Below are 27,719 nucleotides of genomic sequence, written 5' to 3' on the forward strand. Positions count from 1 at the left end.
GTCAGGAGACTGGTGCCTGGGGGTTCAGGCAGTTGCTCAAGGGATGACAGGTTAGCTGAGGAAGGGTGTCATTGGGTGATTTGGATCCTCAAGGACACACTTTTGGGGAGTGAGTGAGAGGAAGCAGGCGTGACAGAGTTTCTGTTGACAGAGCCTGGTGACTTAAATCACCAAGAGTGAGCCGAAACTCAGGCCTGCTCTTTTACCCCGGAGGAAATGTGATTAATCAACATGACGCTCCTACTCCAGAAATTGAAGTCAAACATGGGGAATGAGTCATCTTAAACAGGGCAGGAACCCAGAGCCATCTTCACGCCTCACTCCTGACGACTCCTGCAGGCTGCCCTCCCTCTGCACCCACATGGGTCAGAGCCACTGGAAAGGCTGGCCCAGGGGTGGGCAAACTTTTTGACTCGAGGGCCACAATGGGTTCTTAAACTGGACCAGAGGGCCGGAACAAAAGCATGGATGGAGTCTTTGTGTGAACTAATATAAATTCAAAGTAAACATCGTTACATAAAAGGGTACGGTCTTTTTTTTTTTAGTTTTATTCATTTCAAACGGGCCGGGTCTGGCCCGTGGGCTGTAGTTTGCCCACGGCTGGGCTGGCCGGTCCCTGTGCACACCCTGCGGTCCCTCGTGGTGTAGCCTGCACCCCAGAGATGCCAGTGACCTATTGTTTTTCCTGGTTGGTTTGTTCTTGCATTGTTCCTGGAACAAACGTTGGCAGATAGGCCCACCGGGATATTCTGGGCTCCTGGGATCTGAGGAGGGGCTGCGTGCGGTTCCCAAGCTTGCAGCAGAATCTGTAAATAAGTCTGTCTGTGCACAATGATGGCGTCTGTTCAGAGGCCAGCCTCGCGGTTCTGTGAGGAGCAGACGCAGGCTCTTCTCTCTCTAAATGAATCGGCCTTTCTACAGGGAAAGGAAAACTCTTAGCAACGAGTCAGATGGAAGTATAAGCTGTAATGCCCCTTCCTATCGTTCTAGACCTCATTTCCCCCCAGGGGCGCCGAGGCGGCTTCTGCAAGTCCAGTGCAGATGGGGGTGGGGTGGGGGGTGGGGGCTGCTACAGCCTGCTCTTCTCAGATGTCCCAAGCCCCAGGGCTGGCCGACCACCCTGGCGAAGGGTGCCTACAGCTGCACACTGTCCCTGAGAAGTGACCCACCCCGGGGGCCTGCGGATGAAGTCCAGTTTCATGGAGGGTGGCCAGACATGTAGACCAGGCCACCCAGGCAAACCCATCACTGGGGTTTTTTGTTTTTGTTTTTTATTTTATTTAACACACAGTCCACTGACCTGGGCACAGCTTCCTCCTGGCAGGAAGAGAGACATACTCCTGATGAGCCTGCAGAAACGCCCAGGTAGTGTCCGGAGCACGTAGATGTCAGTATTGTCCCCTGTACGCCGAGTGCTGTGAGACCAGGTCTACACCAGGAGAACACCTGCACACAAATGGAAGGATTCAAGTCAATTTGGCAGAGATTGGGACTCCTAGAAATACCTGGATTTTTAGGCCTGGATAATGGGATGGTGATTGTTCTGTTATAATTGTTAAGCCGTCTTTATTATGGTGGATTGCTTAACTCCATTTGATCGCTTTCAACCGAAGTCCACTCACCAGCCTGAGTTTTCCTCTCCATAAAGTTCCTCCCTAACATTGTACGCATTCCTCGTCCACTAGCTGCAGAGGCTCCCGCCACTTGGCCGCACTCGGCCGCAGTGGTTGAGGCGTCACTTGAAGACTGAGCTGTGCGTCTCCGTAGCCGAATCTCCAGATCCACTTGCTCTTTGGGAGTCAGACTCAGCAGGAACATTCTGGAAACTCATGTAAACACCTGGGAGCTTGGGGTGTGCATGGCCACGGGGGCTGCTGAGATGGATGTCTGACGGCAGAGTGACCCCCACCGCCCGCCCCTGCATCATCTCAGCACTTCGACTTTTACGTTTTGTCTGACTTGACTTTTTCTTGGGGAAAGGTGACAAAAGGAGGTTTGGGGCAAACTCCAGAGTTGGGTTTGCACCTGGGAGGTTCGAGGTACCCATCGGTCTTGAAGGGGAGCCCTCAGTGGTCTGAGTTCCAGGTTCAGGTGTCACTTGTCAATTGAGCAGGACCCCGCCCCCCGCATGGCCACGTGTGCTGTGAGGGGCTCAGGCTGCCCGGACACCTGAGCTTATGGCTCCTTAGAGTTTTCCCAAGTCAAGGGGAGACACACACACACACACACACTCCTGACACATGTCTGGGATGGCAGGTGACAAATGTTTCCTATTACTTTCTTAAGTTTTTAAACATTTTATTGCAGATATTTAAAACATGTGCAGAAATAGGGAAATGGTAAAAATAAGATAATAATAAAAATAGATAATGAAATAGGAAAACAGTAAGTAAATAGGGAGAATGGTATTATGTATAGTAATTACAGTGATGCATTTATTTACTTAAAAATAAATATGTTTGTAGTCATAGTGTGATGTTTAGTAAAATACAGTATATTGAACCTTCATGAACCCCTTATAAAGCAGATCCTGTCATTCTCCCAACATTACTTTCTAATAAAGCGAGGACTCATTTGAAGGGTGCGGTATGAGCTCATGAGACTTGAATTTGCAGCTCGGGGACATTGATGCAGATCTGAGGCCGGCAGGTGATTCACTGTGGTTTGCAGGGCTGTGCCGGGGAGCGGGGAGCAGAAAGAGGCGGAGAGAGGTTTTCCTGGAGGCACTGTGAGGGGCGTGAGTCCAGAGCAGGAGCTGGAATGTGGGTGCTTGAGCAGTGGGGCGTGAGTGTGGGCCCGGATTCGCTGTGGGTGGAGGTCACACGCCTGAACCGCTGAGCATGGCTGGTTTAAAAGCAGCAGGCAACCCCCTGAGGGTGTGAGTCGGGGAATGACCTGACTGGAAAGGAGAGCTTTGCAGAGAGTAGGGGCCCCCGTGGAGACTGAAAGGTGCCAGGGATCCCATGGCTGCAGGTGAGGAAGGCCGGGGACCCTGTGGGCTTGGGGAGACCCTGGGAGAACAGCAGCACTTCCTGGAGCCTTACTGTGCAAGTGACTCCAGGCTCCTTCCATGCCTGGCTCTGGAGTAGGTGGAGGTGCAGGGCTCCCCTCTGAACCCTCACCTCACTGTGTCTGATCGGGGAGGTGCCAGGCGGAGGGAGCCTTCCAGGCTTGGGCCGGCGGGGCCAGCTGCCCTTTCTGTGCCCATCTCTGACCCTCGCTGGTTTGGCTCCAGCTTGACAGAGCATCGGCCTACAAACTGAAGGGTCACACGTTCGATTCTCAGTTGCAGGCTCCATCCACAGCCCTGTGTGGGAGGCAACCAACCAAGTGTCTCACATCGCTGTTTCTCTCTCTGTCTTTCCCCCTCCCTTCCACTCTCTCTGAAATCAATGCAAAAATATCCTCTGGTGAGGATCAACAATAGCAACAACAACAAAAAAATCTCCAAATGGCGATGGTGCCCCAGGCTCACCCCGAAGGTGCTGATGGGTGTCAGGATTCTGTCTAAGGACCGTCCCCCACTGCCACTGGCAAAAAAGTCGCCATTCTGGACTTTCCTAGGGGCTTCCTAGGGGCATTGAGCACCATGGGACAAAAACGCCCCCTCCTGTGGAAGACCCTGTGAATGGCTGCATTGACCTCAGCGTGCAGGCTGCGCTTCTGGTCACCAGGGAGTCGGACTTAGTGCCTGGGCTGCGCTCCGGCTGATAAGTGGGGAGGGCTGCACAGTCAGTGGCTTATCTGTGCCTTGAATGGCAGCCTCTGTGAGGGTATCTTTGTGTTTTAAAAAGGACTGCAGATCTCTTTATACAACTGCTAACACTTTCTGTCTCTCCCTGGCTCTGGGTCATAACTCTGTCCTCCCATCAATAATAAATAAAAACGATGCTCAGTTTCCAAAAATGCCAGGGGTCTGCGACTCGTTCTGCCCACCCCTTCGCCCTGATTCCACCCGGCTGCCTCCCGGGCAGTGAGGATAAGGAAGCTAAGAATGTGGTCACTCTGAAGGGCTTCTCTCGTTTCGTCTGGCCGACCTGCGGGTGCTCCCTGCTGCTTCCTAGAAAGCTGTCTCGGTGTCTGTAGGTGTCCAGTGAGCTATGGCCAGCACTCTCCTAGCCCCAGTAACTCAGCCCCCTCCAACTTCACCCACCTCGTCTGCTGAGGACGTGGCCCTCTGTGTGGGCCTTTGAGGGCGGGGGGGCTGGTCCCGATGTCTCCTCTCCTTGCCATCCACCTGCATTCCACCCCCTAACCTGTAATTTTCAAAGGTAACGGCATCGATGCTTCCATTTCTCTCATCTGTAGCCAAAGGTCTCTTTCTCAATCAGGAACCTTCTGTGGCCCCCGGGGTCTCCGGGGCAAAGACTAAACCCCACACCAGGACTGGGGCTGCTGATGCCCCAGATGCAGGGACCATAGCGACGGAGCTCCTTGTTCCAAGCACTGCACGTGGATCATGAATTCTCGGGACAGTGCCCTCCTCACCCCATGCTACAGATAGGAAAACTGAGGCTTAGTGGAGCTAAATATTGAACTCAAGGTCATGCCCAGCGTGCATGCAAACCTGGGGCTGCTCGCTGCACCCACCGCATGCAGAACCTTGGGGAAAGGGGTCAGGGGATGGGCTAAGTCTTCGCCATGGCCCAGGGGCTACAGAGGGCGGTGTCGGGCCCCTCTTGCTCCCTCTGATTAGTAAAGGTGACACCTGGGTCAGAAGCTGCGTTTAAGGGCGTCTTTGGATAGAGAAACAAAGGATCTCAGACTGGGTTGCATGAGCCCAGTTACACTGGGATGAAATCCACCTGCCCTCAGGATGCAGGCCAGCTGTGGCCAGTTGTGGTCCGCTGTGGTGTGTCTGCCGGTTCCTGTTGGAGAGCAGATGAAAGTTACTTCTTTGAAATAGGCTCCTAGCTGCTCCTTTTCCGGAGTCCTGGAGAAGGTCTGCTCCTGGCCAGACATCCCATGTGTCTCCAGAACCCCCTAAAAGCCCGTGTGTGCCTCCCCAAAAAAAGCCGAGCCCTCAGGTGTGATGCCTGTGCTCACTTTGTAAGGACACCGCGGCTCAGTCAATGGAGGGTTTCTCCTGCAGAAATTACATGAAAATACCTTTTATGTACATGTGGCCACTTGCATATTTAATTTATGATTGTTTGTTTATTTAGTGCCCCGAGAGGCTTTAAGGAGAGTGTGGGCGGAGGCACTGTGTGTGTGCTAAGTCCTGCCCCAGGGGAGGGGCTGGAGTCACTGCCGAGGCTGCTCGGACAAGGGACCCAGCCCCTGTGGGCAGCTGGAGAGCTAACCTCCTCTCCCAAACCGTGGAGCCAGCTGTGTGGACGGCACAGATTCCGTTTTTCCTCCTCTGACGAGTGAACTGGCGAGCCAGGTGCTAGAGCCCATCTCACAACCCCCTGTGCCCAGGAAGAGAGGGCACCCACAGCGGCCAGAACACTGCTGGGCCGGGTGCACGGACCCCGGGCAGAGGAAGTGACTCGAGTCTCTCTTTATGGGAATGGGCTCTGGAAGAAAGAGGCCTCCCGCCTCCCATAAAGTTACTTTTTAACCCATATTCCACTTGCTCAGGGGAAACGTTTTCTTCCTCTGCTTTCAGGAGGAAGCATTGCACCGCGGGCACGGCGGGCAGCATGGTTGCCTGAGGCAGAAGCTTCCGCAGTCGCTGGAGTAGCTGGAGGAAGGAACATGGAACCGTAGCGGCTCACCCCGGAAGAGTTCCAGGATGGCAGCTCAGCGGATCCGAGCCGCCAACGCCAGCGGCCTCCCCCGGTGCAAGTCCGAGGGGACCTTGATCGACCTGAGTGAAGGGTTTTCGGAAACGAGCTTTAACGATGTCAAAGGTGAGCTCCCGGGGCCAGACCTGGGTCTGAGGGCTCTCAGCTGCCAAGTTCATGCTCAGACCAGTACACTTTAGCTCCCTGATCTCCATCGTGTTCTAAATGCACGATAAATAACTTGTTTTGTTTCTCTGGTGTATTGGGAGGTTGTTTTGAATTTGCCCTTTAGGAATGAAACTTCATACAGAATATGTTTTCTCTTTTCTTGTGTTTTGGTGACATTGCGGTAGGAAACTTGATGGTACAGAAAACTGGGGGAAAGGATGAATAATTATTGGAAACACTAGAGAAGAAAAAGCGTGGTCTGGGAGGGGTCAGCCAGCTTTTCCACAGAGGGTCGTGTAAGAAACACTTTAAGCCAGCGGTTCTCAACCTGTGGGTCGCGACCCCTTTGGCAGTCGAATGACCCTTTCACAGGGGTCGCCTAAGACCATCCTGCATATCAGATATGTACATTACAATTCATAACAGTAGCAACATTACAGTTATGAAGTAGCAACGAAAATAAATAAGTAGCAACGAAAATATTTTGGGTCACAACGTGAGGAACTGTATTTAAAGGGCCAGAAGGTTGAGAACCACTGCTAAGCTTTGCAGGACGTGTGACTTCTGTAACAGCCACTCAGTCCTGTCATTGTAGCTTGAAAGTCTTCATAGAAGAGAGCAAACAAATGCACGTGGCTTGTTTCAGTAAAGCTTTATTGATGAAAACAAACAGCAGATGTGGCCCAGGGGCCCTAGTTTGCTGACCCCTGGTTTACAGGTGGCTGTAGGGTTTAAGTACCCTGCACCTGGGTTAATGAGAAAACCTATCTTTTGGACCCAAGGTTGATACTGGTGGGTCATCTTCTTCCGTGAAGCCCATCCTGACCTCATAGGCCACAGTCAGCATCTCTCCTGGTGCTGAGTGCCCCCTCCCACCACCATCATCACCACCATCATCATCATGAATGGACTATCCCACAGCCGTGACCGCCTTCTATTGAAATCACTCATCATTCAGGGAGCTGTATCTGTGCCTTTAAATCTTTGGCCCACGGCACAAAGCCAGCGCTAAATAAACCATCCTTAACTGAACTGCTGTCTCCCGGATAACATCGTGGCCCTCTCCCCACGTACTGAGAGTCATGCAGATGTGTGTCGCTTTCTGCTCTCTGCTCTCTTCCACTTCATCCTCCACTTCTACTTCCTCTCTGGGCTTTCTGCTGCGGCTCTGAGCATGGCTTCAAATATTCTTTAGAGGAAGACTGGCACAGGGAATCCTGAGGTTTATTCATAAGAGCAGCGGAGCGAGTGGGCGTCGCCATAAATAACTGAACCATTCGTTTTTCATAGATGGGTAACGGGCATCATTTTCTTACTTTAGCTGATCACGGGGAGAGCTGGGAAGTGTGAGCATAAACGGTGGGGTTTGGGTCGGGTTCTTACGAGGGGCAGAGAGCTGAATGTTAATAATGATAATCTGGGAGGAGCTGTTATTCCTAAAAGAATAGCACAGCGAGGGGAGGAAGGCAAGGCAGCCTGGGATGTGAGGAGGGGCTGGTGAGCGTGTGTGTGTGTGTGTGTGTGTGTGTGTGTGTGTGTGTGTGTGTGGGGGAGAGGGGTCAGAGACCCTGTGGACTGTACTCTCCAGGTCCAGGAGCAGGGGCAGGGGCAGGAGCAGGCTTCACGGTGGGAATTTATTCCAGCCAAATTGTCTGCTGTGAAAGCTGCTGCTCCTGATGCGTGTTTTGCCTGCAGAGGAACTGAGGCAGGAGGGTAGGAAATGTGTTACCCAGTGCACCGACTTCCTGACGCCCAGGGAGCTTGTCTGTATTAAAAGCAAGGGAGCTGGGAATCTGGGCAGCACTCCCCAGAATTCACTAGGTTGGAATTCGATAGGGATTTTCCTGCATTCGATGGGATGGGGCCCCAGCCTGGTGTCCCAGGGCACTCTGTGGGGGTTGACTGATGGAGGGACCTTGGGGAAGGGAGCTCACACCACTGCCCACACCCATGAGGCCCCGATGGGAAGGAGCTGACCCTAGAGTGAAATGTTACCACTAACCTTCTAAGGAGAGCGCTTGGAATGCTAAGCAAAACCATTTTCATTCTTCAGTCTGGTCATTGGAAGTGATCATTTGCATTGATACATTTTCTTAGGCTATGTACAAAGCCAACCTAATAGCTTTGGCTTTTAATTTTAAAAATATCACTGTAAGGGAATTATTCTGGGGCAACATTATAGGGATTTAACTTTTTTTTAATATATTTTTATTGATTTCAGAGAGGAGGGAAGAGGGAGAGAGAGAGATAGAAACATCCATGATGAGAGAGAATCATGGATTGGCTGCCTCCTGCACGTCCCCCGCTGGGGATCGAGCCCACAACCCAGGCATGTGCCCTTGACCGGAATCGAACCTGGGACCTTTCAGTTCGCAGGCCAACGCTCTATCCACTGAGCCAAACCGGCTAGGGCAAGGATTTAACTTTTGAGGGATTCTAACAAGATTTGAATAGCTTGAAGGCTTGTTTTAATTTTCATCTGACATTTTCATTAGACGTGTCAAGGAAACAAAGGTGGTTTGTATTACTGGAGCCCGTGACCAGACAACAGAATGGAGAGAAGGTCTTACATTATCTCTAACCCCAGCCTGATCCCTCTTCCTTCTCCCCACCTCCCCTTCGAAGCCATTTCCTTTTGTGCTGCTGTTTTTATTTAGTTGAGGGCACAGCCAGGGGGGAATCCTCACTTTGGCCATCACCTTGGCCCAGTAGCATGGACATGCCCTCTCTGTTGTAAGCAGACAAGACCAGGTGAGCAGTAACTCAGTGAATGTAGCTTGAGCACCTCCTATGTGCCAGGCTCTTTCCAGGGACACCCATGAGCATGACAGACCCTAATGGAGCTTGTACGCTAATGGGTGATGGAGCCCTCCCCCAAAAAACCCTAAACAAATGTGTAAGGTGTCTGATGTATTGGTTGATGATATGTGTTACAGAGAGAAATAAAACTAGGAGGGGGGGTGCAGGTGTCGGTTGTAACAAAACATTTTGCTAAGCCCTTTATCAGCACAATTTCACTTACTCCTCACCAGGGCCCATTGAAGAAAGATTCTTCTCCATCATGAAGAATCCGGGCTCTGGAGGTCAGACAGCTTCCGAGGTCTAGTGACCCAGAGCCAGGTCTCCCAGTGCCCAGACGGGGAGGGCAGGGGGTCCTTTGAGGCCCAGATGTGCTTTCTCCCACGCACATCTCTGTTACCTGGTTCATGCCAATAAATAGAAACCTCCTGCTTTAGACTTAGCCAAGGAAATGCAATTTAATTTTCACTATTTCCTTTCCACGGAAAGGGAAACTGGGTGGGAGATGGGGTGTTTTGGAGGCCGATTGGAAAGACTAGAATGCCTGTTGAACTGAGTCACATATTAGAGCACTTCAACTAGAAAACTAGCCCGTCCTTCGCTTGTTTATGTAGACAGCCTAAAAAGGGTTTCCTTTCTTTCAATTGTTTGTTACAGGAAGTTAGAATATGAGCACACTGTAAAACAAGGCACAGTTCAGGGGGTGGGGCTTGTTTACCTCAGAAAGAGCTTCCTGCGGAATATACTTGGTCGTGTATAGGAGGCAGATAAAACACCGAGGTGTGTGATTATTATTTTTCAAAACACACACCACTTGCTTAGATGACTTCGTTTTGCTGTTCCAATTGCCGAACACCAAGAACCGCACATCAGCTGAGTCACCGTTTGGAGCGCCGTGGTTTTTCAGACTGCTCCAGCAGGCGTTCAGAAACAGTGCGCTCCCCCAGACAGAAACCTTTGATTTTTACGGTATGTGGGCGAGACCATTTCCATGGCGTTTTTTTGAGTGATCAGTTCAAGGAGGTGGAAAGAAAGACCAGCCTCAAAATCATAGGGCATATAAACAGTTTGGTGAACAATGGAACCAGAAGCATGGATACATGGAACAGACTGGCGGGTGCCTGGGGAGGGGGTGGGTGACTGGATAAGAAAGGTGAAGGGATTGGCTAAAGAACATGTATGCATTCCCCATGCACAGGGACAGTGGTGTGGTGAAGGCCAAGGGAGGGGGAGGCGGAGGTGGGCAAAGTAGGGGGAAATGGGGGGTATCTGCAGTGGTGTCAACATAAAAAATTTTAATTAAGAAAATCTTATCTAATAAAAGAGAAACATGGTAATTGGCGTACAACCGCTACCCTTCCCATTGGCTAATCAGCGAGATATGCAAATTAACTGCCAGCCAAGATGGCGGCCGGCAGCCAGGCAGCTTGAAACGAACATGAGGCTTGCTTGCTTCAGTGACGGAGGACTCCAATGTTCCCCTCCTGCCACTGCAGGCCTCTGAGCTGCAAGCAACTATGTAACAAACATAGAAGCTAAACAAAACCCCAGAAACCTGCTGGGCTTCAGCCAGCAGGATCGCAACATTGTAAGCAAGGGCCAGAAACCTACTTTCAGCAGCAGAGGCCTAAGAGCTGGAGCCAAGCCTCAAAGCTAAAGCTGGCCCAGAATAAAAAAAAGAAAAAGAAAAAAAGGAGCGGTTGGGAGCTTCAGTCACCCCCAGCCTGAAAACAGCCCTCAGCTCCTCACCCAGACTGGCCAGGCACCCCAGTGGGGACCCCCACCCTGAAGGGTGTGTGACCAGCTGCAAACAGCCATCATCCCCTCACCCAGGCTGGCCAGGCACCCCAGTGGGGACCCCCACCCTGATCCAGGACACCCTTCAGGGCAAACCAGCCGGCACCCACCCATGCACCAGACCTCTACCCTATATAGTAAAGGGGTAATATGCCTCCCAGCACCGGGATCAGCGGAGCCATGAGGCCTCCCGGCACCAGGATCAGCGTGACAGGGGGCAGCACCCAAACCCCCTGATCGCCCTGCGGCTCTGTGTGTGACAGGGTGTGGCGCCCCAACCCCCCCCCCCACACACACACACACACACACAGGCCCTGCTCTGTGTGGGACAGGGTACAGCCATAACCTCCCCATCGGCCCTGCCCTGAGTGTGAGAGTGGCGGCACCCCAACCCCCTGATCGGCCCTGCTCTGTGGGTGATAGAGGGCGGCGCCCCAACCCCCTGATGGGCCCTGCTCTGTGGGTGATAGAGGGCGGTGCCCCAACCCCCTGATGGGCCCTGCTCTGTGCGTGACAGGGTACAGAGCCCCAACCCCCCTGATGGGCCCTGCTCTGTGAGTGATGGGGGATATGCCCAAACCCTCTGATTGGCCCTGTTCTGTGCATGACAGGGTGGCGCCGCAACCTCCCCATCGACCCTGCCTTGAGTGTGACAGGGGATGGTGCCCTAACCCCCCAATCGGCCCTACCCTGAGCGTGACTGAGGGTGGAATCACAACCTCCCGATCGCCCTGCTCTGTGCATGACAGGAGGCGGCGCCCCAACTCCCCAATCGGCCCTGCTCTGAGCCCGACCAGGGGCTGCACCTAGGGATTGGGCCTGCCCTCTGCCACCCGGGAGCAGGCCTAAGCCAGCAGGTCGTTATCTCCCGAGGGGTCCCAGACTGCGAGAGGGCACAGGCCGGGCTGAGGGACCTCCCCCCCCCCCCCCCCCCCGACTGTACAAATTTTTGTGCACCGGGCCTCTAGTAAATAAATAAAAAAGAATGGGTTCAATTTGGAAATGGAAGAAACGGGCCTGAGCGCCAAGGGAACATCTTTCGTGTTCAGGGCAGACGTGGAGGCTCTTCTTGCCTGTGCCCTGGGACCCCTAAACGCGGAGCATCTCTGTTTTCTAAGTAAATTCCATTCAATTTCTCCTCCTTTGGGGGAGGACAGTTTTTCCTCTACTCTTCCAGGTTCTTTGGCTGGTCTGGTAATTAAATAGACATAAGACAGATTAACAGGAGAAAAACGAATGTAATGGCATATGTATGGGAGAGCCATAAGACTGAGACCCGGGGCAGGCAGGCAGCATGCTGAGCTGGGAAGAAGGAGGTGGGGACTGGGGCTTCGGGGGGAGGGAGGGAAGACGGGTCACAGGAAGATGGGAGCGCAAATGCTTGATAAACAAGTACTTTCCTGCCCCTCAGAGATACTGGGACGCAACGTCCCTTTGTAGCCCCCCAGCCCACCAGCTGGCCCATCCTCCTTGTAGTTCTCTGGTGATGACTCTTCCCAGAACGGGCCCTCCATCCAAGTTCTTGGCAGCACTTAGGGAGAAGGGAGAAGCTCTGCCTGAGTCATTGGGGCCTTGATTGTCTTTAGATCAGAGTAGTCTACAGACCGCAGCAGCACACTCTAAGGCCGCCTGGTCTGCTTCCTTCGCGGCCCAGCAGCTCTCTGGCCAGTTAGTTAGATAAAGAAATAATTTGATCAAATTGAGATGTCAGAGGCACAGGAATGTGGTACTGGTTTGCATTTCTGCGGTTGGTGGACCGACTTCCATCGTGGCCTCGCCTGTGTGTGTCGGACCTGGACGAGACCGAGGGTGGTGAAACGCTCGTACCCTCATTGGTGTGTTGATCGCACACCAAAACCCACTCTGGTTTGTTCCGGAGAGTCACGCTGCTGACTCGTGGCTGCATCTGGTGTGTTAGTTTCTTGGGCCACCCTCTCTAGCTTGGACAGTGTCCTGCAGCCCGTGGCCTCGCCCTCACCGTCTGCTCTGTGTGTTTCTTGCAGTGCCTTCTCCCAGTGCCTTGCTAGGAGACAATCCCACACCTTTTGGAAACGCAAAGGAAGTGATCGCAATCAAGGACTACTGCCCCAACAACTTCACCACCCTGAAGTTCTCCAAGGGCGACCACCTCTACGTCTTGGACACGTCCGGTGGGGAGTGGTGGTATGCCCACAACACCACGGAGATGGGCTACATCCCCTCCTCCTACGTGCAGCCCCTCAACTACCGGAACTCCACGCTGAGTGACAGCGGGATGATCGACAATCTTCCCGACAGCCCAGAGGAAGTAGCCAAGGAGTTAGATTTGCTCGGAGGATGGACAGATGACAAGAAGGGATCGGGCAAAACCTACAGTAATAACCCTTTCTGGAATGGGGTCCAAACGAACCCCTTTCTGAACGGGAAGGTGCCGGTGATGCCCAGCGTGGACGAGCTGGCTCCCAGAAGTTCTGTGGACTTGCTGCTCTTCGACACGGGCACGTCTTCCTTCACGGAGTCCAGCTCAGCCACCACAAACAGCACCGGCAACATCCTTGACGAGCTGCCGGCCACAAACCAGCTCCACACCGAGGGGCCGGTCAAGCGGGACAACCCGTTCTTCCGGAGCAAACGTTCCTACAGTCTGTCGGAACTCTCCGTCCTCCAGGCCAAGTCCGACGCGCCCGACTCATCGGGGTATTTCATGGGCTTGAAGTCCCCGGCCCCAGAGCAGTTCCAGAGCCGGGAGGACTTCCGCGCAGCCTGGCTGAGCCACCGGAAGCTGGCTCGGTCTTGCCACGACTTGGACTTGTTGGGCCAAAACCCTGGGTGGGGCCAGACCCAAGCAGTGGAGACGAACATGGTGTGCAAGCTGGACAGCTCCGGGGGCTCCGTGCAGCTTCCCGACACCGGCATCAGCCTCCACGTGCCGGAAGGCCACGTGGCCCGGGGGGAAACGCAGCAGATCTCCATGAAAGCGCTGCTGGACCCCCCCTTGGAACTCAACAGCGACCGCTGCTGCACCGTCAGCCCGGTGCTGGAGGTGAAGCTGAGCACCCTGGAGGTGAAAACCGTCATCGTCTTGGAGATGAAAGTTTCGGCCGAGGTGAAAAACGACATTTTCAGCAAAAGCACAGTGGGCCTCCAGTGCCTGAGGAGCGACCTAAAGGAAGGGCCCTATGTCCCCGTCCCACTCAACTACAGCTACGGGGACACGGTCCAGGTGCACCTGGACAACCTGGAGCCCTGTATGTACCTGGCCATCGTGGCCCATGGACCGAACATCCTCTACCCTTCCACCGTGTGGGACTTCATCAATAAAAAAGTCACAGTGGGTCTCTATGGCCCCAAACACATTCACCCGTCCTTCAAGACAGTGGTGACCATTTTTGGGCATGATTGTGCCCCAAAGACTCTCCTGGTCACCGAGGTCACCCGCCAGGCCCCCAGCCCCGCGCCCGTGACCCTGCAGCTCTGGGGTAAGCACCACTTCGTCTTGTCCAGGCCCCAGGACCTCCAGGTCTGCATGTTTTCCAACATGACAAATTACGAGGTCCGAGCCGGCGAGCAGGCCAAAGTCGTGCGAGGGTTCCAGATGAAGCTGGGCAAGGTGAGCCGCCTCATCTTCCCCATCGCCTGCCAGAACCCCAGCGAGCTCTCCGACTTCACCCTGAGGGTCCAGGTGAAGGGCGACCAGGAGGCCATCCTCACCCAGTTTTGCGTCCAGACTCCCCAGCCGCCCCCGAAAAGTGCCATCAAGCCGTCCGGGCAGAGACGGTTCCTCAAGAAGAACGAGGTCGGGAAAATCATCCTGTCCCCGTTCGCCGCCACCACCACCAAGTACCCGACCTTCCAGGACCGCCCCGTGTCCAGCCTCAAGTTCGGCAAGCTGCTCAAGACCGTGGTCCGGCAGAGCAAGAACCACTACCTGCTGGAGTACAAGAAGGGCGACGCCATCGCCCTGCTCAGCGAGGAGAAGATCCGGCTGAAGGGGCAGCTGTGGACCAAGGAGTGGTACATCGGCTACCACCAGGGCAAGGTGGGCCTGGTGCACGCCAAGAACGTGCTGGTGGTGGGCAAGGCCCGGCCCAGCCTCCTGGCGGGGCCCGAGCTCAGCACCTCGGTGCTGCTGGAGCAGATCCTGCGGCCCTGCAAGTTCCTCACCTACATCTACGCCTCCGTCAGGACGCTGCTCATGGAGAACATCAGCAGCTGGCGCTCCTTCGCCGACGCCCTGGGCTACGGGAACCTGCCGCTCACCTTCTTCTGCCGAGCGGAGCTGGACAGCGAGCCCGAGCGGGTGGCGTCCGTCCTGGAGAAGCTGAAGGAGGACTGTAACAACGCGGAGAACAAAGACCGGAAGTCCTTCCAGAAGGAGCTCATGATGGTAGGTCCTGGCGGGTTTGGGTGTCGGGAGGGTGAGCAACAGCCAGCCTTCTCCTCACACACGTGGGTGCCACATGGTTCGGTGAACCGTTGGACCGGAGTCTGGGCTCATCTGTGCTCAGGTGCAAGGACAGGGTTTTAGGAAATGCACCTGGAGAGAGGCGTCCACATGGGGCCATGGGGCTCCCCAAACAGCTCAGATCTCTTTTCCCGCTGAGCTGGGGGCTCCTCAGAGGTCTCAGGATGGACCTCCACGTGCCCAGTGGCATGTGGACACACGGGGCCTGTGCTCCAACCACCTCTCTATAAGCCTCTGGGGAGAAGGTTTTCATCAGCTTCCCCGTGAGAGCCACCTATGACTCCAACCTTTTAAGAACCACTGCCCCAAAATCTGGCTTTATTTTAATGAGTTTTTTCCTCTGCGTCTTACTTGAAGGTTCCACCATGTCTCTGTATTGTTTCCTCTCCCTCCTTTTCGTGTGTGTTTGAGTCGGGGTGAGGACAGCCTTGGTTTTGCCAGCACAGCCAGGAATTGGAATACGAAGAAGTAAAAAGGGGGAAGTTGGTGTCACAGTACGGGATACACCAGCCCACCGGCCAGCCGGGAAGCATTTACTGACCTTTCATGGCACCAGCGTGCCTGGGCTCAGCCCCAGCCCCACACCCCACAGCCCCACAGCCCCACAGCCCCACTCTTCACTGTTGGATAAGTTCTCGGAGTGGCCTCAGAGAAGCTTAATAATATCTTTCTGTTGGCATCTCTCGTCGAGTCTGTGCTGCCATTGCCTGTTGACTCCCTTGGATACTAGGAGCCGTCTCAGCTCCCTCCCGGTCCCCTGATGTGATGTCCTATGGGAACACCTGTGTGACTTGGTCACATGCCTTTCTCCCTTGCTCCGCCGACTCCACACAGCCTTTCACCTCCTAACTTTGGTGAGGTGTGACTCAGCACTCCTGGCCTTTCTGCCACTTCTCCCCCCTCCTTCCCCACAGCACCTGCCGCTCCGTGTCTGCACTCTGGGAACAGGTGAGCCAGGTGCGTCTGAGGTTGCCCACGTTGACATGAGTGTGTTACTGATGTGGGTTCCTTGCACACACGTCTCTCTGCTGCCCCCTGGAGCCGGGGGACAGAGGGATGCAGTCCACTGTGCCACGGCCACTGCGGCAGAGGGAGTGGGGCATGATGCAAGGCATCATGTGACCGGCGATAGTATAAAGTGTTGGTCACGTGGAGCAGATGGGAACCTGGCACTGCCCCCAGGAGCAAGCGGGAACTGGAAGTGGCAGGTAGAGGGGCGACCTTGTTAACCTGGAAGTCACTGGGCACTGGCAGCATTAGTGGAAAGCATGCGGGTTGGCGTGGCCGGGGGTGAGCGTGGCTGCAGGGAAGCTTCCCCGGGGATGACCATGGCCCTCTCTCAGGGCACACCTCCCTGGCCCGCCTGTAGAATCAGTCCCCGTGCAGCCCGAGCTGCCCGTCTCTTCTTTGGGTCGACCTCACAGTGGGCAGGGGCCCAGCTTCCCTCTCGCAGGCCTCAGGCTGGAATTCTCCGTGGATCAGGGAATTATGTGCTTTCATGGAGCATAAACGATTGGTTGTGCCTTCGTGACAGCTGAGAAGCGCTCGCCTGGCACGGGCACAGGAGGAAAACGAACCGACCTGGGCAGCGCCTTCAGGGCTGAGGAAACCTGTCTGAGGAGGTGGCTTTGCTCTCAGGTCCTCATTTCTTTTCTGAAGACTTAAGTGAGGCTCCGTTTTTTCACCTCGGGGAACTCAGAGGAGATTTTTCGGTGGCTTCCTGAGGTTAGTATGTGTGCGGATGGGCCCGGTATTTGTCTGGGACCCTCTCGCCTCCCCCAGCCCCACACCCACCGGGGCTCCCAGAGTCCCAGGAGGAGGAAGTGGCAGGAAGGTGCCTGGGGGAGGTTGGCTTGGGCTGAAGCGAAACCGGTTTCCCCTCCTCACCTCTGAGCAGCAGATCTGAACGGCTGGCCCGACTTCTAGAAGCCCAGGCTGGCTTATCCAGGGGTGTCGGCGGAGTCGGGGTGTAGGAGGAGTCGGGGTGTCGGCGGAGTCGGGGTGTCGGAGGAGTCGGGGTGTCGGCGGAGTCGGGGTGTTGGCGGAGTCGCTGCGAACCAGGTGTTTCGTTTCCAGGGACTTAGACATCGCTGAGCAGTGGAGTTTCCTACAGCGTCAACCAAGCATCTAACCCGCCCCCGCCTCAGGGCCAGACCACCCCCGCCTCACCCAGCTCCTTGTGAAGACAGTCTGTTTAGTGATGATGCCTTGGTTTGGAAGTCGTGATTAAATGAATTAGATGGCGGGAAAGAAGGGTTTGGACAGCAGATTGCGGGAGATGGGAAGGAAAAAGGCCCATCTGTCCACTACCATCAGAATGGGGTCTGGGCCCCTTCCTCCGCCCCCAGGCCCTGTAAGACCTGTCCCCCCCTCCCCCCCCATCTCATATCGCTGGGGGCCACGCATGCTTCTTGCTCACTAGCCACTCCGGCCCTGTCGCTGCATCCTGAACCCACCTCGCTTGCTCCTGCCTCAGGTTTTGCACGTGTGGTTTCCTCTGCCTGGAATTCTCTTTCCCCCAATTCCACGCAGCTGGGCTTTCACCTCCTTCAGATACCAGCCCAAACCTCATCTTATAAGAGCTTTCCCACAACTCTCTGTAAAGCCACTCTGTGCCTTTGGGTCACTGCACCTCGTCATCCGTAATATCGTCTCCATGGTGCTTTCCAGAATCTGAAATGGCCTTGTTTACCTGGGTTCCTGTGTCTTGTTGCCCTAATTAAAGACAAAATCCACGGGAGAAAGGAGCTGGCACATAGGCAAGACTCAGACATGTGATGAATGAATGAATGAATGAATGAATAATGCATGAACGAATGAGGCAGCCTCCTGTGGTCAGACCACCGTGCTTCTGTTCTTTCGTTCCAGTCCCTCTTGTGGATGCATATTCTCCCTATCAGCTGGTTGGAGGTGTGTTGTGTGCATGGGCCTCGTGGGGTACTGTGCCTGCCCTCTGTCACCCACCGGCTGTGACCACAGAGAATGGCCCTCCTGTCCCCAGTCCACCCAGCTCTCCAGCAGAGCCATGCCTGTCTGTGATCATCCCATTTCCATGAGGCCCCCAGACCATACTGAAAGTCGGGGGAGGGGTGGTGCTGCCAGCCCCAGCAGAGTGGACGAAGCCCCTGGAGCCCCTGAGTGTTGGAGGGTGTTGAGTGGACCCCTGGGGATCCCCGTGCTGGTGGGACTTACCGGTCAGGCAGATGTGGCAATGGGCACCGCACATTTGAAGAGCTTTTGGAGTCAAATTCTGTTGTCAAAGGCAGGACAGGTGCAGCTTCTAACACAGAGCCAGGGAGAGCCACGGCAAACAGCAGGAGCGGTGTGTGTACTCACACGCATTAAACATTTCTTGGGCGCCTGCTGTGTGCTTAGTGGGGGTGCTGGGGGCTGGGCTTTTGAAGAACTCGGGCCTGTTACTTGAGGACGACTTGGGTGAACAGTCAGGAGAACTGGGCAGGCTTGTAATGGGCCCCAAAGGAAAGGACCTGCTTGGCCTGGGTGGACCAGGGGAAGGCAAACGGGGGTGCAGGAGCCAGCCAAGGGGGAGGGGCTGTCAGGTCCTAGGTACACTGTGGGCAAGGGCCAGGCTGAAGGAGAACATGGGATGGGGTCAAGCAGAGGCTTGAGGCCGGGTTGAATTCAAGGCCTTGGGGACAAGAGATAATAGTACATGTAGATGGGGCAAAGGAGAGTGGCCTGGTGCCACCTGGCCAGACAACACTTGCTCTGTATCCCGTGGGCATTCAGTCACAAGGGAAGTAGGGGAATCAAGGCGGAGCCATTCCTGCTGTTTGTGAAGTCAGGGGTGTCCCTGCCCCTTGCCCCTTCTCAGTCTGAGTCACTCAGGTGGCAGGCAGTGTAGTGCCCCGCTCTGAGTGCCTTTCCTGCAGAATGCCAGGATGCCTGGGGCTGAGGACCTAATGTTCATACTCACCCCTGGACTTAAGACAAGCAGGCAAGGTGAGAGGTAAGAGGTATGGGTCACACCAAAGGGCTGCCTGGCTGGGAACACCCTCACAGCTTGTGCATCGGATTTCACATCTGGCGGCCTTCCCTGCCCCCCTCACCTGGCCGGCAGGGTCTGCGGCTGCCTGCCCGGGGTCTGGGCCCGCCCTGCACTGCAGCCCTGGGGTTAGGCTCTCTGTGTTTCCCTGCCCTGTGCCCGTCAGTATTGACCTGGAGAGCTTCAGGGTCCTTGTTTGCACAGTGGTCTTGGCTCCGCCCAGGTTTTGTTCTTTCCTCATTGATTATTTCTATTTGTAAAGACAGAGAATGCTTCTTTTGCGTTGAAATTCTGCAATCAGTGCTGAAGAGCAAAGCAGAAAGCAGGTCCTCCCTGGAGTGTGTGCTGTGGTTATGATCAGTTCCCTAGGGTTATGCCACCCAGGCTGTCCCGCAGGCTGCTCTCCCAGCCACATGTGCTCGCCGTGGAGGCCTGCGGCTCTCAGCCTGGGAAGGCCCACGGGTCTCCAGTCTGTGGCCGGGCGTGCAGCTTCTGTCCGATCACTGCAGCACTCTGGGCGGTGCGCCCTTGTCCACGTGTCTGTGTGCTTGTCCATATTGGTTCCGTGACAATATTCCAGAACCTGCAGTCCCATTGCAATCGAGAATGACCTCAGTTACCTAATTCCATCTGCAAAGACCCTACTTCTAAATCCAGTCACATGCTGAGGTTCTGGAGGGACGTCCACCCCACACACATCACCGACTTTCTTTGTCCTGTGAGTCACAGCGAGGCAGGGGTTCGGGGGTGTATTACAGGCATTAAAATGTTCAGGTTGCCGAAGCCGGTTTGGCTCAATGGATAGAGTGTCGGCCTGCGGACTGAAAAGTCCCAGGTTCGATTCCGGTCAAGGGCATGTACCTGGGTTGCGGGCATATCCCCAGTAAGAGGTGTGCAGGAGGCAGCTGATCGATGTTTCTCTCTCATCGATGTTTCTAACTCTCTATCTCTCTCCCTTCCTCTCTGTAAAAAATCAATAAAATATATTTTAAAAAAAAATGTTCAGGTAGACAGGTGGTGTCTGCATCAGGATCCACAGGCACCCGAGCCGCCCTCTGCCTCACGCTGTGCTCCTCCCCCCAGGCCTTGCTGAAGATGGACTGCCAGGGCCTGGTGGTCCGGCTCATCCAGGACTTTGTGCTTCTGACCACGGCCGTCGAGGTGGCGCAGCGCTGGAGGGAGCTGGCTGAGAAGCTCGCCAAGGTGTCCAAGCAGCAGATGGACGCGTACGAGTCTCCCCACCGGGACAGGAACGGGGTCGTGGACAGTGAGGTGAGTGGGCAGCCCTTCTCTCAGCCTATAAAACTCAGTCACAGCAATATCTGTTTTGTGGCGTTTTTATGAGGATAAAATGAGTTAGACGTGAAAGCGCGTGCCCAGCACACAGTAGGCCCTCACTGAGTGGGCAGGTCCCCTCCTTCTTGGGGTCTTTAGTTGTGACTCCCGCTCTGGCGCTGGCAAGGCCTCGCTGCCGTGAAGTGGGGCTGGGGTGTTGGGACAACATCGGCGTGCCTGCCCGTCCCTTGCTCATCCTGATCTTAAATGACCTTCAGTCAGAGGGAATGATGGGTGACTGGGCCCTTTGGGATCCGCTCGCTCTGGGCCTCTACCCGCCCCTGCTGCATGATTTCCTGGCATGTTGGATGTCTGATGTGGGCCAGCACGGACTGGGTTCCTGCTCAGAAGTTCTGTTTCTCACCTGTTCGTGGAGGTCGCTTTAAGCTACCCGAGACCTAGGAATGGGGGAAGTTCCTAGTATAAGGGTGTCCTTTATTATTGTTTTTTCTTTTAAAATATGTTTTTATTGATTTCAGGGAGGAAGGGAGAGGGAGAGATAGAAACATCAGTGATGGGAGAGAATCATTGATCAGCTGCCTTCTGCACGCCCCCTACTGGGGATTGAGCCCGAAACCCAGGCATGTGCCCTTGACTGGAATCAAACCCAGGACCCTTCAGTCCGCTGGCTGACACTACCCACCAAGCCAGACCGGCTCGGGCAAGGGTGTCCTTTATTATTAATAGGGTGAATTTCTAAGTAAATGGCCACGATAGAAAGTGCCACAGGGCGTGTAAGGAGAGAAATCCTTTCTGTTCGTTGAGACACCACTGGCTACGTCCTGCTCTCACACAAAATGCAGTTCCCTCCGCAACATGGAGGCCGGGACAGAGACGGTCTCCTGTGGCTCCGATTTGCTCTGCTCTTACTAAGCAGCTACAGCAGAGGAGCTGTAGCTGGTGACCTGGCCAAATGTCTGACTGTCCCTCACTCTGTCCTTTCTCCTTCCTTCCGTTTCGGACGACTCCCCCGTGCAGGCCATGTGGAAACCCGCATATGACTTTCTACTGACCTGGAGCCACCAGATCGGGGACAGCTACCGGGACGTCATCCAGGAGCTGCACACCGGCCTGGACAGGATGAAGAACCCCATCACCAAGCGCTGGAAGCACCTCACGGGCACCCTCATCCTCGTGAACACCCTGGACATCCTGCGAGCGGCTGCCTTCAGTCCTGCCGATCAGGACGACTTTGTGATTTGAACGGATGCCCCTGCCTGCTGCTGCACTGGGGCCCATGCCCCCGTCTGCCCCGAAGCCCATGCAGCCACATGTTGCTGGGGAGGGAGGAAGAGCCGGCTGCTCAGACAGATGAGGGTCGCTCGATGGCCCCGCGCCCAGGACCAAGCACACCCCGTGCTCCACCTGCCGCCTCCATCTCGGGGGCGGGGAGGCCTGAAGGGACTTTCTACTGCAGGTCATTGCCAATCAAATAGCTTCCTATTTGTTAAGTATACATTTAAATTTAAAATCCCTTTTTTAAAGTATGGGGAGGAGGGGACATAGGAGAAACGTGGTATCTAATTTTTTTAATGGACCATATAGGTTAAAAAAAACAGCTTATAGGGGCAGACGCTGTTAAGGTTTTTATGTTCTCTAAAGACCTTTTTAAATTATGTTACAGATGTATATATGTATTTAAAAGTACTTGGGGGCATTTCCTGTTCCCAGACACACTCGCATTTCAACAGGAAGCACGGGAAGACGCTTGTGCGTGCGTCGGACCTTCTTTCACTCCGTACCTGTGCAAACGTCAATCAAATAGGAACCGTGGTTTTAGGTAAATGAGTGTAGCCCAAGCCCATTCCTTCGGAGAACGTCCTGGGCCCTGTTCTCCCCTCCTTTCTTCTCTTCTGTACCTTGGCCTCGTGGTGCAGTAGGTGACCAGCCACCGGGCACGTGGACCGTTTTGTGGGCAAAGTTAAGTCTGACTGGTGCCCTTGAGACGAGGAAGCAGCTGGGAGCTGACGTTCTCTGTGGCCCCTGCTCATTCAGAAGCGCAATCCCAGTTCCGATAGAGCTGGTCCCTGCAAAACTCCCCCTCTCTGTGGTCACGAAGGAAAGTTCGCCACAAGGACAGCCTGTGCTAGGTGCCGGCGGCCATTTGCCAAACTCTCCGCTTCATTTCATCCCCCACGTGATCCCTCTCCCTTCCTGGTATACCCATGTCTCCTTGGGCATGAATAGTGTGGGGGAACCGTTTTTATTTACAATACAGAGATTATCTGAGCATTATGAACATTTCCTGAAAATGAAATACTTCCCACATAAAGCCTGGGGCGTGGTGGAATGTTGCATCGATCACCTTTATGGTTGCAGATCGACTTGCTGTGTTGAATTCTACGATGGCACTGTCATTGTGGCATCTTAGAGGGAGCAAGGGGCATGGCTGGAGTCCCCAGGAACGTGCTGGGATAGGCACCCGGCACGTAGGAAGTCATGTGGGCCCACTTGAAATCCCAGTCTCATTCTCTAAATCTGCTTTCTTGAAACACTGTAATTACCTACTATAATCAATGTATAGTCCCTTATGGGGCTGAAGCATTCTTAGGTATCTATTGATTCAGATACTGAAGATCAACTGGCTAGAAAAAAACGATACCAAAAAATAAAAACACTACGTGTTTTATGCTGCAAGAACCGAGACACACAGTTCCCCAATCATCACACGAGATAACCTTAAATTCAGCTTTTCAACCCTCCACCATCATTCTTGCCAGAGGTCCTCTCTCCCCTTTCCCCCAAAAAAGAAACAAAACCAGTTGCACCTTAAACCATGGATATTTTTCCTCAGGGGCTTAAAATAGTTTCCTATGCAACATGTCTTGTAGCACAAATTAAATTCTACAGAAGTTGCAGTAAACTTTATTTGGATATTTTGACCTCTTAAGTGTGTGGGTGTTTTTTTCCATACCAACCAGACTTTAAATAAAACCTCGTGTAAGTATCTGTACAGAGAACAATGGCTCCCTCCCCTGACACTCACCCCTAAGTGACAGTGTGACAATTGGTAACAGGTATCTATTTTCTTGATATTAACGTCATTGCTCTTGGAACATCGGGGTCTCAGTCATCGCTGGCTAGTAGGAATCGGCGTTGCCCAGAGCACACAAAGGGTTCAGGTGGACGGCTTCCTTTATTTTGGCTCCACACCCCTGGGACTGGCAACCCCGATTCCACAATATAGTTTAGGACTGAGCCAGTCCACTTGTGGCTGTTCCTACCGGCACCACCCTCCTCACTGGGATAGTGGCTTTGTCATGTTTTCTGGGTGCTCCGAATCTTGAGAACACTTGCTATATTTGGAACCCCAAAAACATAAACTTTCAGCCTCCCTTGCAGCTACATGCAGGTGTGTCTGGCTTCTACCTCATGGATCTCTGATTCGATCACCCACTTGCAGAAGGAGGCGAGGCTGGTGGCAAAAGCATCTTCCTCCAGGGTGGCACTGCTTGCAGGGAGAGCTCCCGCCCCGGCTGTGGCCTCCCTCAGTGGGACACACACGTCCATGGCGATTTCCCCGATGCCATGACACCTTCCTCGGCAAGCCAGTCCTGGAAGCTCAAAATTGAGCACGGTTCTTTAGATCTCTCAACCCTCTGCTGAATTACCCAATTATCCTTTATTAAGTCCCTTTTTGGAAGAATGAGCCATTGTTAATTTCCATTGCTTGCAAATAAGCACCTTGATTTCTTACTATTTTTCTTCCTTCAGGATTCTGCCCTGATACTCAGACTCCTCTGGGAAGTCTTTCTGGACGTCCCATCTGGGCCGTCCTTCCCTTGCTTTCCTGCAGCTCTCTGGCCTCACCACGAATATAACCCAAATCTCTCCACTAGAGCTGTGCCTCAGACTAAACTGGGCAAGGAGACGCCCAACACCCACACAGTGCATTCAAAGTCGCACTTAATACATGCAAAGTCACAATAAGTCCCTAGGGGGATGACTGACTGAATAAACATCTTCCCAGTGAGCACTGCAGATCAGTTCATTTAGGGCAGTGGTCGGCAAACTCATTAGTCAACAGAGCCAAATATCAACAGTACAACGATTGAAGTTTCTTTTGAGAGCCACATTTTTTAAACTTAAACTATATAGGTAGGTACATTGTTATTAACTTAATTAGGGTACTCCTAAGGCTTAGGAAGAGCCACACTCAAGGGGCCAAACAGCTGCATGTGGCTCACAAGCCATAGTTTGCCGACCACGGATTTAGGGGAATGCAGGCTAAGTACCTGAGTAGCTTTGTGTGAAATTGGAGTGACTTTTCTTTTATCAAATACTAGAGGCCCGGTGCACAAAAATTTGTGCACTCGGGGGGGAGGGGGTGGTCCCTCAGCCCGGCCTGTGCCCTCTCACAGTCTGGGACCCCTTGGGAGATAACGACCTGTTGGCTTAGGCCTGCTCCCGGGTGGCAGAGGGCAGGCCCAATCCCTAGGTGCAGCCCCTGGTCGGGCTCAGAGCAGGGCCGATTGAGGAGTTGGGGCGCCGCCCCCTGTCATGCACAGAGCAGAGCGGATTGGGAGGTTGCGATGCCACCCTCAGTCACGCTCAGGGTAGGGCCGATTGGGGGGTTGGGGCACCGCCCCCTGTCACACACAGAGCCACAGGGCGATCAGGGGGTTTGGGCACTGCCACCTGTCACACTGATCCCGGTGCCGGGAGGTCTCTCAGCTCCACTGATCCCAGTGCTGGGAGGCATATTACCCTTTTACTATATAGAATAGAGGCCTGGTGCATGGGTGGGGGCTGGCTGGTTTGCCCTGAAGGGTGTCCTGGATCAGGGTGGGGGTCCCCACTGGGGTGCCTGGCCAGCCTGGATGAGGGGATGATGGCTGTTTGCAGCTGGTCACACACCCTTCAGGGTGGGAGTCCTCACTGGGGTGCCTGGCCAGTCTGGGTGAGGGGCTGAGGGCTGTTTTCAGGCTAGGACTGAAGCTCCCAACTGCTCCTTTTTTTCTTTTTCTTTTTTTTATTCTGGGCCAGCTTTAGCTCTGAGGCTCCAGCTCTTAGGCCTCCGCTCCTGAAAGCAGGTATCTGGTTTGTTTCGGTTCTATAATCGAAACTCTGTATCAACTCCAGCTCTGAGATCCCAGCCGGCTGAAAGCTGGGTTTCTGGGGTTTTGTTTAGCGTCTATATTTGTTACAATGTTTGAAACTGCAGGCTCAGAGGCCGGCAAGGCAGGCAGGGAACACTGCAGTCCTCTGTCACTGAAGCAAGCAAGCCTCATGTTAGTTTCAAGCTGCCTGGCTGCCGGCCGCCATCTTGGCTGGCATTTAATTTGCACATCTCGCTGATTAGCCAATGGGAAGGGTAGCGGTCGTACGCCAATTACCATGTTTCTCTTTTATTAGATAGGATACGTTTTATGGGGAGTCCATTCTAGATTTTTTTTTCTAGAAAGTTCTATCTACTCATTTTAGTTCACTGGTCTCCCCATTATACTATTACATGTTTAGCTCAGCTGAAGCTCACACTTTGACATAACAAGTATTTGCTGTATTTTTCACACATCCACATTTTTTTCTACACTCACACCCAAGGTGCAGATGCTCACACCTGCGTGAGAATAGCAGACACTTGGTGACATCTATAGGCTCAGGTGAGCTGTCTTAGTGTCACAGGCCTTGGAAAGTCACCAGGGCACCTGAGCAAAGCAGGAAGCAGGAGGATGGGCAGGTGGGGCGTTTACTTGGCAACCCCAGCAATCACAGGCCATGGTCTTTGTTTAGAAGAGAAAGGGTTTGGAGAATTGAGTCACTTTCAGTCTTCACTCTGAGCCTGGATAGAATCAACATCTACAGAATGACGAATTTATGGTAAAATCGACGCTGACAAGTCACAGCTATTTATAACACTGAAATATGCAAATGCAACCTGTGTGTGCAAACGGAAGTGCCATATGAAGGTGTATGCTTCATGCAACCAGTGAATTCATAAGAATGCAATTACGGGTTCAAAATCTCTTTGAATAATCAGAGTCCAGTTCTCCAAGGCGTTTTGCAAAACACCTTTCTATATTCCTAACTATCACATTTTCCATGTGACAGATGAGGTGAGAAACTAAAAACAGAAAAGGTGATTGATGCATAGTGAGGGCCTCAGGACACTTGACCTGGTTAGAAATATACACAGACCTTGGAAATATATGCATTCCTCTCAGGGCCTGGGAGATAGCTATTATTTTTCAAATATTACGTCTGTGCAAAACACATAGAGACATACTGGTAGCTGGGGTCACTATGCTATGCACAGGGTGTCAAACTATCCAAACAGGAATACATTTGTTTTGCATTCAGAAATTCATACTCAAGTAAAAGCAACTCCATTTAACTCCCTGTTCCATCTGTGACATGTAACATTTTCAACCATTCTGTTTAAAATATTGGGCACTTTCTGTAGTCAGGCAGCCTTCTCTCCCAAAATGAGTTTTGCATAGTATCTCACTTCAAATAGGCAGTTTATTAGTATCATTTTCAAAATGCCTTCAAAATATAATACTTTACTTTGCATCATTCAAATGTATATAATATTCACTCTTATTTGGGTATTTTGCAAGCCCGTCAAATCACAACAGGGGGCTGGTTGAAATACCATTATTATTTTGGATTCCCGTATATTTTTTCTACCCACAGCTCTTGGAGGAGGTGAAATGGGTACCAGCCTAGTAATCTTGAGAAAAATGAAAGACTTCAGCTATTTAAGGTCATTTTTAAAAATGTCATCGCCTGCACTTACCAGGCTTCCCATTTGATTCATGGGTGCCCTGAAGTGTGAAGACAAGCGCAGTTTTTAATGTTGTGGTGAAACACTAGACAGGAGAGAAACATAAATGGCTTACATTTCTAGGTAGGAAGGGATGGGCGTGGATTCTCTTTCGTCATTTCTAAATATTCCAGCAGCCACAGCGCCTCTCCATGCTTCCCGGCTCCCGCTCACTGTCCCAGTTTCAGTCCCTCCTGCTGAACTTTAATTAAAATCCAGGCAATTGTTTTCGAGGCGGCTTCTCTGATACACACTGTGCCTCTGGGACTTGTTGGGCCGTCCCCATGGAGAGGGGTAAATGGGCTGGTTGTCGCTTAGCAACAGGCACACCTCCACCTGCCCTGTGCCTCTGGGGTTTCCTGCTGGTGAGAAGGAGTGGCTTCTCTCCCCTGGACACTGCTCCACAGGCCTGGGCCTCGCCAGCGCGCTGTCTTCAGGGCTATGGTCCATGGCTGTGGGATTCCAGCTGCCTCCTGTCCCCATGGGGGCCCTGCCTGGGCAGGTGCACAGCCCTCTCATTTGCTTAACGCTGTCCTTGCAGCACCCTGCAGGAGCCCCCCTGCACGCCAGTGCAGGCTTGATAGGTTTCAGCTGCCCCTGGGAGGTGGGTGTGGAGTGTGCATGTGTGTGCCTGCATCTAAGCTCAAGGAGGGTTCTGAGACAGGCCTGGTATTC

The 27,719-nt window shown here is 53.4% G+C and overlaps 1 protein-coding gene and 1 long non-coding RNA gene across 5 annotated transcripts in view; one reads left to right on the forward strand and one right to left on the reverse strand.

The window, feature by feature from the left end:
* Window positions 1-23,160, forward strand: part of SH3BP4 (SH3 domain binding protein 4) — a 79,920-nt gene extending 56,760 nt beyond the window's left edge. For 2 of the 4 annotated variants that reach the window (XM_036319097.1, XM_036319096.1), the window contains 4 exons: window positions 5,612-5,855; window positions 12,497-14,859; window positions 20,027-20,215; window positions 21,257-23,160. In XM_036319097.1, coding sequence (XP_036174990.1) covers window positions 5,738-5,855; window positions 12,497-14,859; window positions 20,027-20,215; window positions 21,257-21,481 — 2,895 coding nt within the window. In that variant the 5' untranslated portion in view covers window positions 5,612-5,737 and the 3' untranslated portion in view covers window positions 21,482-23,160. Of the gene's footprint in view, window positions 1-5,611; window positions 5,856-12,496; window positions 14,860-19,949; window positions 20,216-21,256 lie in introns of those variants that run through there. The other 2 variants (XR_004969246.1, XM_036319098.1) reach the window with 2 other exon arrangements.
* Window positions 767-27,312, reverse strand: LOC118661274. Its single transcript, XR_004969249.1, has 3 exons — window positions 27,121-27,312; window positions 1,301-1,446; window positions 767-915 (listed from the first exon to the last, which is right to left on the reverse strand). It is a non-coding gene; the product is annotated as an uncharacterized LOC118661274 (long non-coding RNA).
* Window positions 27,313-27,719: the final 407 nt, after the last annotated feature.

Source organism: Myotis myotis, unplaced genomic scaffold, assembly GCF_014108235.1.
Source record: "Myotis myotis isolate mMyoMyo1 unplaced genomic scaffold, mMyoMyo1.p scaffold_m19_p_8, whole genome shotgun sequence".
NCBI lineage: Eukaryota > Metazoa > Chordata > Mammalia > Chiroptera > Vespertilionidae > Myotis > Myotis myotis.